At 37.1% G+C, this 14940-nt stretch overlaps 1 protein-coding gene across 1 annotated transcript; it reads right to left on the bottom strand.

Annotated features, from left to right (window-relative positions):
- Nucleotides 1-800: 800 nt before the first annotated feature.
- Nucleotides 801-6825, bottom strand: LOC131038575 (F-box/LRR-repeat protein 17). Its single transcript, XM_057971066.2, has 12 exons — nt 5865-6825; nt 4160-4411; nt 3965-4066; nt 3711-3855; nt 3280-3464; nt 2961-3065; nt 2681-2778; nt 2285-2541; nt 2090-2156; nt 1780-1865; nt 1454-1552; nt 801-1334 (listed from the first exon to the last, which is right to left on the bottom strand). The coding sequence occupies exons 1-12, from the start codon at nt 6599-6601 to the stop codon at nt 1266-1268; spliced, it is 2202 nt and encodes a 733-aa protein (XP_057827049.1). The 5' UTR covers nt 6602-6825; the 3' UTR covers nt 801-1265.
- Nucleotides 6826-14940: the final 8115 nt, after the last annotated feature.

Raw genomic sequence — 14940 nt, 5'->3', positions numbered from 1 at the left:
CAAGTGGGTTAAATAAGAAAACTTTTCAAAATTTGTACATTTTCTTAGAAAAACCTACTTATTTTCCAAATTTGTTTTGAAGTTTCTTTATTAGATATATTTTGTACATATGCTTCATTATCTAAGATTCAAGTTACTAAATTGCTGATGTTGCGTTAAATTCTTTTTTAGATGAAAAAGATTCAGAAACATCAAACATGAATTTCATTAAGGGTAGAGGCATCCAACGTAGGTTTCTTAAAAATAGGTGGGGAAGAAACCTATGTTGAAAAATCTCTCGGGGACTGTCCTGACAACTTGACCCAGTTGATGACGAACTCCCTCTAGTTGCTCGTGAACATGCTAGAGTTACCTTAACAATCTACACCGAGCATGAATGATCTAAAGATTTGGCTTCCTCAAACTAGGATTATATAAAGGAGTCCTTACTCCAAGAGGTCTTCCTCAAGCGCATGTTTCAGAATTTGAGGGCAAACTATTGTATAGTCATTTATCCATAGTGAACTAAACTGCATTATTGGAACTGTTTGGATTGATATTGAAGTTCCCCTACAGGAACCCACAAACAAATGTCTTATCAATATGAAGGGAAATAATGTAAGACTTCATACTAATGACCTAAGAATCCCAAGTTATGATTAGCATTCATAATCCAAACCCTGTCAAGGGCAAGATTAGCTTTCAGTGTTGATTTGAATACAAAAGTATCAAGAAGCTATCCATTGTAAAATAAAATTCCCCTGGCAAACATAATTTGAATGCAATCTGTAAGCAGCAAGCATTCTTGACCACCAAACAGCTGTGAAATATCAATTTTTTTAATAAGTTTGAAGGGCTTTAAGTAGCCAAAAAATCATCACCTTCATGATGCAAGTGCCATACTTTCCACTAAAGAATCCCAACTTGTACACTAAACATCGCTTAATAAAAGGTTGGATGCATGCTAACTTTAGGCAGCATAAAACCCCGTGTCCTATGTTAAGGTAATAATCTTTTTCCCTATTCAGAAAGTAGAGCACTGGACGATGTTAATTTGTCAGGGTATAATTGCACAAAACCAATGATTTTGAGCATGTCTGAAACTGCAGACTACAATGATCTCATCTGTTATTATAAAAAGGCACTAAAGCCTTCACTTGTTTAAAATTATTAGCAGAATTTTCGCAGGCATGTTGAACACTGAATCAATTGCCCTTGTTATCTACACTATACCAAATTAGCAAACAGTATTCCAGCTTTCTTTGAGGGATTGACTTGTGAAGGCTTTAAACTGCATGAGTTACACTTTGCGAATTCTCTGGTAGGCTCTCCTCCACCTCACCATCTTCACAAGGCTGCATATGAAAAATATGGTACTGCTTATTACATTCCACCAGAAGTTTCTTTTTGTAATGCCCTAAACAGCTTTCATATTAATGGTTGCAAAATGTCGAATTGAAAAATTAAAACCTACCTGTACGATGTCAAATTGTGGTGCTTGGACTCTTTTAGAACCATCTGCCATTCTTTTTGTGAATAAATGCAATGAATCATTTTGAGTGGAACAAGAAACCTGAACTCACATCAGCAAACATTCATGTAACTGCATTTAACTTAAAGCCTCCTAGAAAGAAGGGTCGGTAAACACTGTTGAGAAATATATCAGAAGTGTGAGATTCCAAAGGTTGTCAACACCTTCATAATATTTACCAATTCAAAATGCCAGTTCAGTACTTTAAAGTTTAATAATTTATGAATGTATGCAAGTCCAAAGAACTTTAAAGTTTAAACCATGCATACCTTGCTTTGAAATGCATAAGTTACAACTTTCTTGCAGTGTGCAGAATACACTGTTACTAGTGCAGGACATTGCAGTAACATATTCTCTGTGGAAAATAAAACATGTTAGTATTTAGTGTGACAACCGTATTACGTTCAGGAAAGCAGTAAAATTTCTGTGCACAACTTAAGCAACAAGTTGTATGCAATGAACTGGATAACCAAAATGTGGGAGCATGTTGTAAAAAAAGGGATCAAAATCTAATGTCTTCTTAATGCATTTCTATTTGAAAATATAAAATAAGTGTAGACTAATCGGGCTTCACTATACCAGGATTTAGACTGCTGCAGGAATTCAGATTTAGTTCAACAAGCTCTGGACAATCCAGATACAAGGCCTGCACACCACATCAAGGGGAAGTAAGCAAAGCATGATTCCAAATTGCAGTGCTGCTTTTAAAAGGATCATATTTCTGGATCCCACTTTTTTCTGTTGAAGAGCAATAAGTCAAAAAACAATACATACACGGATGCCAGAGCAGCCCCAGAGGCTGAGTTTCTTAAGCCTCAAATGCTTGATTACCAATCTGTTGGATATTGTATTTGCTTTAGAGAGTATATTTAGCCTCTGCACACTATGTTGAGCTTCACGTTCTTCTAGTTGTTGTCTGACAAGGTCTGTAGCTTCATTGCTACAAAAAGTATGGCATTTGTATTCTATAGTCATTCCACAATCTAGGAGCTCAAGGAATGGTAGTTGTGTAGCCACCATTTGAAGGCCAGCTGAATTGAAATAACATAATGAGACCCCAATTTAGCTACCTTAAAAGGCACTCCACTGTCCAAAGAAAAGTTAACTCTAATATTTGACATTACCAGCAGAACTCTATACATTGTGACCCAATGTATAGTTGACATTTACCTATGGATACTTTACGGCAGAGAGCAATGAGAAGCTTAGAGAGAGTGCCTGAGAAAGCACTGCATATAATGCTAAGTCCTTTGTCTGTGATACTTGATCTGCATATTAAGCAAAAATATATGATTATGAAATATTTGAACTTGGCCTGATTCAGGGATCTCCAAAATGCAATCAGAAAGCATGGTAAATTTTGTTCGCAAAAGGAAAGTACAACCTAAATATGCAGTCCATAAAACATTACCAAATACTAATTATCTATTACTTAGAAATATGCTCTCACCCGCTCAAGTCTAGCATTTGCAAATTGTTCCAACTTGATGCCAGAGTAGCCACTGATTCATCAGTAATTCCTGACCCAAACGTTAATGAAAGCATAGACAAAAATCTGCAATGCAAATTAACCTTCCTTAGACAAACATCTACAGAAGAATTCTATTCTAAAAGAATAGTTGATATCGAATGACTATCCATCGGGTGGTTTTGAATTTTATTGCAGATACAGAATGACGTTCATTTTAAACAGAATCACAAAACAGGCACCATAAGTTATTCACATGTTAACATGGTTACCATTTATAAGTGCGGGATCTAAAACTCACCTGAAATTTGAACTTGCAAGTGCAAGCACCAGAGAGTTGTCCAAACCGACAGAAGCAATATGTAACTTGGACAATCTCGGACAGCTTTCGCTCAAATTGTCCATCATATTACAGAGGTCGGTTGAACCATCATCTTCGGGTGAAAAATCAAGCGACAACTCTGTCAATGCTGGACAATTTATGGCCTGAGGGAACAAGAACAATGTCGTGTTTAGTTTGAAATTAAAAAGTCTTACGACATGAAGAGGAATTCAACACTAGCAAGTAATTTAGTATCAAGCCAATTTGAATCGTAGGAAGATAGAGAAATCAAAATTATTATGAACTTCGGCAGAAAGCACTAGACAAAGATTGAGTTAGTGCAGGATTAGTCCAAACTTCAACCTTACCAGCAGATTAGAAACAGAACAATTAAATTGCATATGGCTCACCATGGTGCTTATCATATAACAATCCGCCATCCAAAGAGTTGCAAGATGGGTTGAGCATAAATGAAGACTTCTGATGGCTTTACAACTTTCCAGCTTGAGGCTGTATATTGACTTGCATTCAGCGAGAAAGTGGCTTAATCCATCCCTAATAAGCCACAAAATAGACAGTGTATCAGCTCATCTAATACATTTCGTTTTGGTTATCAGCAGATTGTTAGATCTTACAACACATGTCTGAAAGAATTACACCTTACCCTGTTACCATGTTGACTCCACCATGCCTGATCTGAACTTCCAAGGAGGAAAGACAATGTGTTGAACAGGCAATGGATCTCAGGAAGTTGTCATCAATTTCACTGGCATTATAATCAAGAACCTTTCATTTGTAACTGATATGAACAGAGAAAGAGATAATGTATAAAAAAAAACCCAAAAGTTAAGATTAAAACCTTCTGGCATCTAGGGTAAGATGCACAAGATTCGGACATTTTTGAAGCATTGTAGGGATGTATTTATTTTGGTCTTGTGTAACCACCAGTTGAGTCTCTGTAACAGTAGACCAAACATGGCGAGCATATTGGCTCCACTGGGTACACACCATGCTTGCCACCAAGAGGGAGGATGGGGGCATTCTTTTAAAAATTTCCACCAGGCAGGTCCTGGAAAGCCAGCTTGGTGCACCCTGATCGGGTAAATGCATACTGCAATAAAACAAATGGTATTTAACTTAGTTGAGACCATTTTAAGTTACTGTTATCATCATTGACTGAAAAATATTTACATAGCAAAAATCATCATATTGCAAACCATTGCAAGAATCCACAAATAGTAAACAATCTGCGAAATTAAACTTCCTGCCGCCTCCTTGGGTAGTTTAGATTAAGTTTGTTACATGGATATCATAAAAATGAAATAGCAATTTGGTTTTCAGATTTACTTGAAAATTCCTTTCAGAAGAGTCGGGCCACATTTCATTAACCATTGTGAATGGGCAAGTACGAATATAAAAATCATGGGTAGCTAGGGCACAAGTACACTTAACAAACCAAAACTATAATGCATTTAAACCTTAAACCATCAAATCACTCGTAGAAGCTAGATAATACATGCCCAGAATTCCACGAATGCGGAAAAATTGAACCGATGCAATCTAAAATTTATCAGCAAATTTTATTTTTTTGCATTGCCTGTGGACAAGTGATTAATTTGCATAATCCCTGAATCTCGACACGAATATATTATATATTATATGATTATATTCGCCATGAGGAACGAATATCAGAATATGCCAATACACCCTTTAAAAACGTTAGGCAAGATAATCCTCCCTGATCTCGGCATCTTATTCCTCCCATTTCAATCTGTATTTATTCATGTATCACCATTCTAACATGAAAAGTTAATTGGTTATGAATGAATCCATGGGAAATCAAATCTGATTGAATTCAGACTTCAATATGAGATCAGGATTTTGTTCATGATTTTTTTATAGAATGAATATCCCTGAAATCCTCATCATTAGCAAATAAATTTTACCTAAAAAGATACTCTCATATGAAATGACAAAACAATCTAATGTATAATACAAGATCCTATATTAAAAAGTTAAATCCCAAAAGGAAAATCAATTTAAAATAAAATAACCACCATAGATGAAAGGTTAAAAATTTGATAAGGGAGGAATCGCAGATAAGCAGATCATTCAGAGTGCCATTGGCATCGGACGAACTACTTCAGGATGATTTCCAGTCAGCCTCAACAGGAAATTTATAGGCAAAAGGAGGTCCCACTGTGCTCTTACGATAACTTAATGTTCGCATTTGCTTGACTTGTGTACATTATCATTGCGTCTTCCTCTCGGAAGCATTTTCCAGTGTGCTAATATGAAATAAACCCAAACTGGTAACTATATTTTCCTAGTACCCCCCAAACAGTCTGATCCAATGAGTTTTCATCTTATCCCCGGAAGACAAACCAAGCAATAAATACAGTAGAAATCTAGCAATGACAATATTAATGATTGGCAACAATGAATCAAGAATCCGGTTGCTTTAAGCTGATTTCACTGTCATTTGATCGCCCACAGGGAAAACCAAAATACATAAATTGTTAAAAAAAAAAAAGTATGATAAAGTAAAAAAAAAAAAGACCCACCTATCCACAGAATCCATATCCACGTCAAGGACAGGGCGATTCGAGGAATCAGAGGGAGTGAAAGATGATGCTGAAGATCCCCAGCAATGGACACGCTTACTGCCATGGCCAATGCCTTTGAGATCGAATCGAGCTGGAGGAATCCCCTTGCCATCGCCATCTCTGGGCATGGAGAGACTCCTCTTTGCTCCACACACAGAGCTCGTCTGGCGAGCAGGGCGAAATGCAGGATGGGGAACAGTGTTGTGAGAGGGAGTATTGACAAGAGGATGGCTACGGCTAGAGCCACCCCTGTCAAGGATCCCTGTTTTTGCCGAATCCGATTGGGATTGGGATTGAGATTGGGATTGAGACTGGCATTGTGGTGAAAGGAGCTCGTCTCTCTTGAGAGGAGTACTATTGGACTCAATGTCGGTACAGATATGGCCCTTTTTAGGCAACCCACATCTCCCACAGTTGTAACTGCCCCTCTTACTGCCTTTCTTGCTCACACCCGCCCTGGAAGCCTGCTTTTTTTGCAGGCTTGCAGGAGTAGCAGAGGCAGTGGGGATGAGCACATGAGCTCTTTCAGCACCCACATTGTCGCAACTAGGGTTTATAACTGGTGCATCGGCTGCTTCCTCTGTCTCTGATATTGGGTATTCATAGGTTTCGTCGAATCCATTGAATGTGAGGTCCTCGGCGAACAATTGTTCATAGTCTAGAGTTTCTTCTGCAAGCAAGAGCTCGTCCTTCATGTTTGACAGGAGTGTTAGATGATCCAAACAGCAAAACAGAGATGTTATGTTATTGATGACCACTGCCCCTGCTGAGTGCAGACAGAGAGCATAAGAGGCGAAAATGCGCGGCAAATGGATTGATATAAAAATTATGAAGTAGAGAATGGCAGGCGGGGCTTGTTTGGCGGGTTTTTTTTTCCTCCACGTTACTACTGATACGTACGTTTCTTTAATGTTTCCTTTCCTAACGTTGCATGGCTCGGGCAACGAAGGTCGTCTCAACAACGAACTCTTTCTTTATATTTTCTCTCACAATAAATCATTTGTAGCCTCTTTTGAGGTCTCCTAAATGGACCATGTGACAAGCCTAACTCAAACATGGGAAAATGGGGGAAGAACCTATTTGCTATACAATGAATTTAATAAAGAGAATTGGACTTTTGCAAAGACTTTGAAAAGTGGGTGGCAATGTGTGCTTTGGTTGGTGCATTTGTCTTAAGTAGTACTTATGTTCGTCTATAATTACGTTTTACTTTTATATTTTTGTTTTAAATTATTTTTGTGGAATTTGTTTAAGTGTATGTATATCCAATTTATCTTTAAAGTCGTATTTCGGGTGGTTTAAGATTTTTTAATGGTTGGAATTAGATTTTTTTTGTAGTAAATATCATGTTAGGTGATGAAGATGACTTAAAAGCATACTCAAAAGTTTGTCTCGAAACTCTAAATCCTAAATTTTGTTTCAAGTACACTTAAAAGTTTGGCTTTCATATTTTTTTAGAATTTGTTTAAGTATATGTACATCTAATTCATCTTTAATGTTGTATTTTGGATGGTTTAAGGTTTTTCAATGGTCAAAAATTAGGTCTTCTATTGTAATCGTCAAATTAAGTGGTGCAAATGGATCCAAAACATACTTAAAAGTTTGTCTCAAAACCCTAAACTTATTGTCGATTACCATCCTTAATACATCCTATAAAATAGTAGCTAGAGTATTAACACGAAGAATTAAGCACGTCTCCCAAATAATTGTGCATCGAGAATAGATTGGCTTCTTGGGGGGGAGATTTATCTTAGACAATTTGATTATATCCTAGTAACAGCTAAATGGGATCAACAATCTACTCAAGATGCTCTAATTATAAAAGCTTGGTTTTGATAAAGCTTATTGTAGACACCTAAAATTGTCTCGTCTTTTATTTATTTAATTATTTTAAGCCTAATTCTTCTGTCAATTAAATAAATCTTTATTTATTTAATTAATTCGTTTATCCTCTTCTAGCCTTATTTCTCATTTAAATAAATACATTTATTTATTTAAATTATCCTTTTCCTAAATTAAATAAATACTTTTATTTATTTAATTATCCCACTTCTTCTGTTAATTAAATAAATCTTTATTTATTTAATTAATTCATTAGCCTTTTCCACTTATGACACGTGTCATTCATCTCTTAATTCCTACACTACCTACCCTCTCATTATTTTCTTATTTCCTCTACCTACCCTCTAATCATAGCCGACCATTTATCTTTTACACCTCTCAATGTTATCCCTCCATTTTCTTATAGTGTCTTCTATATAAGGAGATTATTCCTTCATTATCAACCCTAATCAAGCCTTCTAGCATTCGAACTTTCATATGCGATCAAGTCTACTTGCAACCACATTTTCGTTCTTTGTTGAGCTCTTGTGCACACATAAAATCTGAAAGCAAATATATCAAGCAAGATCAATGGAGATAGGAAGAATGGAGACCCAAACCATATTGGACATGTGATGGTATAATCTTTGTGATTTTATTTGGTTTACATTGTCTTAGGTAATCTTCATATGTTATGGTGGATCTTTGTTGTTGTTAGGCTAGGGTTTTGTGGTTGAATCTATTTTAGTCTTTCAATGTTGTTATTCCATTTTTACCATAAACACTTATGACCAAATTCATTGGCCTTTCGTTTTTTAAATGTTAAAATGGCTTGGCTTTGGACTAAAATTTGTGAACAAATCAACATGTTATTCAAAGATGTGATTGCTAGCGTGGTTTTTAATGGTTTTCTTTCTCCTTCCTTCCCCTTGCAAAAATCCATTCAACAAGGTTGCCCCCTTGCTTCCTTTGGTCGTCAAAGTGGATGTCAAAGAGTGCTTTGGTTGGTGGATGTCAAGGATGTGAATGCTAGAGTGGTTGTTAATTGTGTGCTTTATCATTCCTTCCCCTTCTTGAAGTCTTTCACCCCTCTTGAAAAGCAATAATAATTACTCCAAGGTTCCTATGGTGTCAAGCCTTGACTGTGTTGAAATGACTCAATGGCTAACATGGATGTTTAACAAGGGGGCCTTTGATGGTAAATGCAGGAGCAAGAAAGTAAACAAATGTCAAACTCTCTCAATCTTCCAAAATAATTTAGCATGCAAAATACAAAATATCAAAACTCCAAAACATGTGCATACTTATAAGAATATCTAAAATTTAAGATGCTTATTGAAACAAATCGATTCTAACAGATATAAAAATAACAGCAAAAGAGATAGGGTAATAAGAAATGTAGGCAAAGTTCTAACTAAACAGACAATGACAACAAAGAATTCATTCATTCACTCTGGAAGGTAAGATTGAATAAGTTAAACAACATTGCATCAATTACATATTCTTAATTAAACACAATATCGATGGGATCATCAAATGAAACACTTAAATTTAAAGATTTTTTAGACTTCTTTAAATTGGAGTGTCATACCCATGTGCTAAACCAATATGAGATCCTATGTAAATTCATTTAAACAAATATCCAATTATATTATCCACTATTTGAGCAAATGAATCCTATGCATATCAGTCTCACATGATTGAGAAAAAAACATTTTCATCAAGTAAATGTCTAATTAATTGATTGAATTTTTTCAAAAAATATAATCCTCAACAAATTCCACACTGAATAATATATATAACAACTATTTATATGCCTAGAAAATGAATATTCCAACCCTTAATTCTAATTCCTAGGTAGATTATATAGATATTAAAAAAAAATCAAAATCTTGAAATTAGCGATCAAGGTGTGATTAACTAGGGTGTCCAAATATGGAACTAAAAGCTAATTGCTAGATAAACTATAAGAAAACTATGTCCTAAATTAAAGAGAATTAACAAGTGGACCCTTCAAAGAGCACATTGTTATTTGTATGAAGGGAAAAATTAGAACTCGTGGCCCTAAATTAGTAGTTAGTGTCCTTGCATGAGAACTATAGTGCATATGTGACCCTTTGTGAAGTGTAGTACAATCCTTACTAAGTGTCAATCATGTGGAAGGCAAGGGCGGTGCTTTCTACCTTCAATTTTGTAGCATAATAAATTGTAACCTTGTACAATTTACACCACTTCTTGTACCCTTGCCTTAGCATGTTCCCTCACGACTTATTTTTACATTGAAATTGATGTCATATGTCTGCATGGTGATTTGAAACCTATCTTGAGATGAGTGCACCCCATCATTGTCTTGTTCACCTTGTTTTGGGTGGACAAGGGTGTTTGGAGCACCCTTGTCCCTGGCCCAAATTTGACCATAACGGAGTTTGCTTCCTGTTAGTCGGTTCCTAATCATGATGCCTCAATATGACCATTGGAGGTCAACCTAATTTGTGGAATACCTTGAGAACCCTATATAACAGCATTCTTCTTATTCATTTTTACATCTACATCTCCACATTCATTATCATCCACTCACATTCATTGAGCATCAAGGCAATATTTCATCCCACCATATCCTTCAAGCATTCTTCAAGATCTAGACATTATGGAGTAACAAATAACATCAAACTTAATGCAAGCATGTGTTTGTGATTGAGTCATTTATGTCTTGTCATGTCATGTCATGTTATTGCATCAACAAGTGATCACATTTAAAGAGCATTGTTGTCTTGGTGATGGAAATTAGGGTTTCGCTAATTAAGATAATAAAACCACTAATCTCACTAATCAACCAAACATTTAAAAAGGGGTAAATTCAATAGATCTAGCCATGATGCAATTAGGAAAAAGGGCTAAGATATTAATTAAATCTACTCGTTGTTTGTCTCTCCTTTTAGAGTCAAAATTGGGTTTGAAATATGATGTTCTAGGGTAAGACAATGGAGAATTAGTGAAAAATATTAATAACAAAGTGTTCCATATATCAAACAGAGCCACATAAAAAGATATGAGAAGAGGAAGTGAATTCAGAACCTATAGCTAAAAATCTCAGTCGAATTATTGGGACCAAGGTGGTAGGTCGCCCTAATCCTGTAATTTCTAGACAAGCAAGAGGGATGTTTTCCAGATTAGGGAGATGCACAGGATCCACTATCAGAAGACCGATAAAAATTCTCAAGACCAAGGTCGTAGGTCTCCTTGGTCCTCTGCTTTTCGCTCTTGTAAAAGTTAAACATGTTTGTCGTCGTCTATTCTGTCAAATCTTTGATCGTAGCTCCTGAATCAATTTCTTGCACACACGCACACACGGGATTGTGGATGGGGGTTTGCCTTGGGTCAAACCTTGGTTTAGGAATTAAACTTGAAATTGAAATGATAATTGGAATAGAAATAGAATTGAATTACAACAAGATTATTTCCTTTTGAGGGAAAGGCTAGATCTGAAATTGAATGCTTATAATTGAAGTTGATACCTTGATGAAGCTTAAATCCTCACACAAGGATTTAAGATGTCATGTAGAACGTCTTCATGGAAGTTTGATCATGAATACCATCTTCGATTCTTGAATTTGACTTAACCTCTCCTTTAATGCTTGACAAGAGCTTGATTACTTGCTCATTTGGGTTGAATTCGCTAGAGAGAGATCCAACCATCTTAGTCTTAGACTTCATAGACTTCAAATGAGAGGGGTAGGCCTCCTTTTACACTTAATCACCAAAATTCATTTGAATTTCTGGACCAGATTGACACGGGACCTAAATTATCTCACTTGGTGTGACCCTAGATGGGACCAAATTTGGGTCTTGATTAGGAGGACCAGGGTGGTGGAGCACCCTGGTCCTACTAATTAGGACTCAAATTAAAATAGGAGATGGAAGGGGAGTTGAAAATGCAAGTTTCTGGAGGGTGTGAGCAAAATTAAAACAAACATTAGGCACTGAAAGACAGAACGCCAAGGTGAGGTCTAGGTAAGGATGAAATTTTATTCAGATGCAGTTTACGAAGCTACATTTAGCCCCCACTTTAGTGAGAGTATGAGACTACACCCATACTCACAGTAAAGTACAAAGTCGCATTGGAAATTTTTCACCAAGATACCAAAGAGACAAGACACACAAAGCCCCAAAGGACTTTAGGATCTTACTACTCTAATATCAAGATAAAAGGGACAACACATGAGAGGGAAAAACAAGCATGACTATACTACCCTAGTAATATTTGTGCTTACTATAAGTCATGAAAAGACAAAATTGAAATACCAAAATACAAATCAAAAGGCTTAGTTTGCAAAGTAACTTGAATATTGAAAACACGTCATTGGTGTGTGCACAAAGTGTAACACAGAGCAGAGTGTACGCTCCCATGTTAAAGAGATTGTATATGCCTTATCAGGACCAATAGCTTTAAGGTAGCATGCATCCAAAATAAAGCACGTTACCATAATGAGATGCTCACAAGAAAGGAAAAATAAAAAAATAATGGTCACAAAACATATTAGGAAAAGCACATAAGGTATACTAACTTTGGGGTCAGTAATGTACTTGTGATAAATAATGTATATCAAGAATAATTGTATTGAATTGGCCTCATCCTCCGAAGGTAGTGAAACTATGGACACAATGGAAGAAGAGCACAAGCGATAACAAACAAATATCTTTTTGAGTCAACATGAAAGAGACCAAAAAGGAGATCTCCATGCTTTGCATCATCCCCAAGTAGACAACACGAGAGCACATTTATGAATAATAGCACATGAAGAGGGGAAAATGAAGCAAGGTGGATTGGATTGTTAATATGAAAATCAAACACTAAAAACATAAGAAGATGAAGCATGAACCAAATCACATAAAAAACATGAAGACAATGTTTATACCTTGCTATTTTACCTTCTCCTTCGGATGAATCTTGATGAAGTGAAGGCGCCCTTGGATGATGCTCCATTTGATGTGCTCCTCTTGCTTGCTTGATGTGGATGGCTCTCCAATGTTGTGCACAAATGAGATGGATCTTGAGGGATGTGGGGATGAGATGATCAAGTATGCATGGGAGATGATTTTGACATGATAAGAGTGCTAAGATGATTTTCCTAGGCTCAAAAGGGCAGCATAAGATTACTAGACTTGGAGATGAAGAATGAAGGGATGAAGTCCTCAATTTATAGGAAGAGGAGAGGAAAAATGGATGGCTAGGATGGATTCAAGATGAAGGGCTAGGATTGCTTATGAGCTCACACAAGCCCCAAGAGAGGGTGTGGAGACCAAGAGATATGCCTTAAACTCATTTCTTGTCTCTACACTCCTCAAGGTGCATTGGGAAGACATCCCAAGGTGCCTTGAGAAGAGCAGGGTGCATTGGGAAGACTTCCCAATGTGCTTTGAGAGGAGCAAGGGATGTGACATTCTTTGAAGAATGGTGAGGAGGAATTTAAAATTCTCCAAAAAGGGATGATCATGGGGATTGGAGGATAAGAAGGAATTAAAAATTCCTTGGGAGAGGAGATGCTTAGAGGAATGTGAGATTTTCACATTCACCTAGGAAAATAGCATTAAAAGCTAGTGGTTGGATGGAAGGGACAAGGAGTTGACTTAGTGGCTAATCATGATGATTAGCCACTAGCAACTCATTAGGAGGGGATTAGAGGAAGAATTAGGTGGGCTAGGATTTGTAGGAGGATTTGACTAGGAGAGAGAATGAGTGGGGGAATTAAAAAATAGAAGAATAATGTTAAGTGGGTTTAAGGAGTTTCTAGAAGACTTTAATAGGTTAATGATAAATTAGGAAGATGATTTGGAGGGGTCATGTGGGTTAACTAATTAATTGAAATTAACTAGCTAAGAGGAAGATTTGTGAGAATTCAATTTTTAGAAGAATAAAGAAAGGGATTGATTTATTAAATAAATCAGTCACATACTATAGTGACAATATTAATTATAATTAATTAATATTGAGGAGAATTTGAATTAACATAATTAAATTAATTAACTATGTTAAGAATTAAAAATAATAAAAATTATTATTTTTAAGTGTCTACATTTTGCCCCTCTTTTACGCAGCGACAAATTTGGCGATGCGTAGAAGATAGAAGAAGAAAAGGATGCCCCAGCGTAAAGCATGGGAGGTGTATGCTCCCTCGAGATTTTTTTTGGAAAAAAGACGAAAAATTCTCGAAAAATAGAGGACGAAGAATTAGGGTGGAAGGGATAAACGAGGAAGAAATATGAAGCAATCGTGAAAAATTTGGAAAGAAAAATAGGAGATGCGAGATCGCAGAGGAAAATGAGCCCTCACGGGGGCCTATATAAGCCACAACGGGCCCAATGAGGGGTCCTTGTTACACACAAGCCTTGGAGCTACTCAGAGAGAAGAAGAAGAGAAGGAGAGATGGACCGCATTCTAGTTCATGATCATCGTGCTGAGAGGATCCGACGATTCGACCGACCGACGAGATATGGACCACCAGTGAGTAGGTCTATCCCTCTTTTGAAATTTTTGATTTTAGGTAAATTTTAGGGTTAGAAACAGGGGTTAAGATTAGGTGAGGCGCTCGCGTTGATCATTTTTTCAGCGTGTGCGCCCTTAGGCTAGCACAAGCACTAGCGATCAACGCAAAAGCTCGTCGGGAGGTCGGGTAGAATAGGAGTTTTGGTAAGGGAATGGGGGAAATAGCATGGCTGCTCGTGCTTCAGCGCGAGCGGTCGCGCTTTGACGCGAGCGCTCCTATTGACTAGCCCGAAAGGGGGGTTAATAGAGGGTAGGATTCCTCTGTTGGCACGAGCGTCATGGTTTTGGCGCGAGGGTCTGGTAAATCAGGCGTGCGCCTGGGATGGGTGGAAATGCAATTTTGGCTTAGGATTTTGGAATGGGGGGAAGGGTATGGTTGGTTTCGGAGGTCAAGAGGGGGTTTTGAGATGTGAAAGTAATGATTTGGTCTAATGGATGCAGGTGGAGAGGGGGCCACTGGCTTCGAGAGAGCATTGACCTGCGACGATGAGCCTGTACCATGAGCTAGGCCGCGATGAGTTGGAGATTCTAGATGCCCTGGGATTGCATTATGTAGGCAGATGACCTAGGATATGGGCGCATACTGCTATAATGACTGCGCCAGTGGAGAGGTGGGATAGTCAGTATAAAACCTTTCATTTGTCGACTGGAGAGGCGACAGTGACCTTG

Source organism: Cryptomeria japonica, chromosome 10 (genome assembly GCF_030272615.1).
Source record: "Cryptomeria japonica chromosome 10, Sugi_1.0, whole genome shotgun sequence".
NCBI lineage: Eukaryota > Viridiplantae > Streptophyta > Pinopsida > Cupressales > Cupressaceae > Cryptomeria > Cryptomeria japonica.
Note: the sequence above shows the minus strand (reverse complement) of the source record. Positions and strands in the feature narration are given on the sequence as shown.

Bases quoted from the DNA above. Each gene is read 5' to 3' on its own strand.
- LOC131038575 (XM_057971066.2), bottom strand. From the start codon at position 6,601: ATGAAGGACGAGCTCTTGCTTGCAGAAGAAACTCTAGACTATGAACAA. The intron at 4,412-5,864 runs GTGGGTCTTTTT...GTTTTATTGCAG, and splicing joins GATATGGATTCTGTGGATAG to TATGCATTTACCCGATCAGG. The intron at 1,866-2,089 runs GTATAGTGAAGC...TATTTTCCACAG, and splicing joins CTGCAGCAGTCTAAATCCTG to AGAATATGTTACTGCAATGT.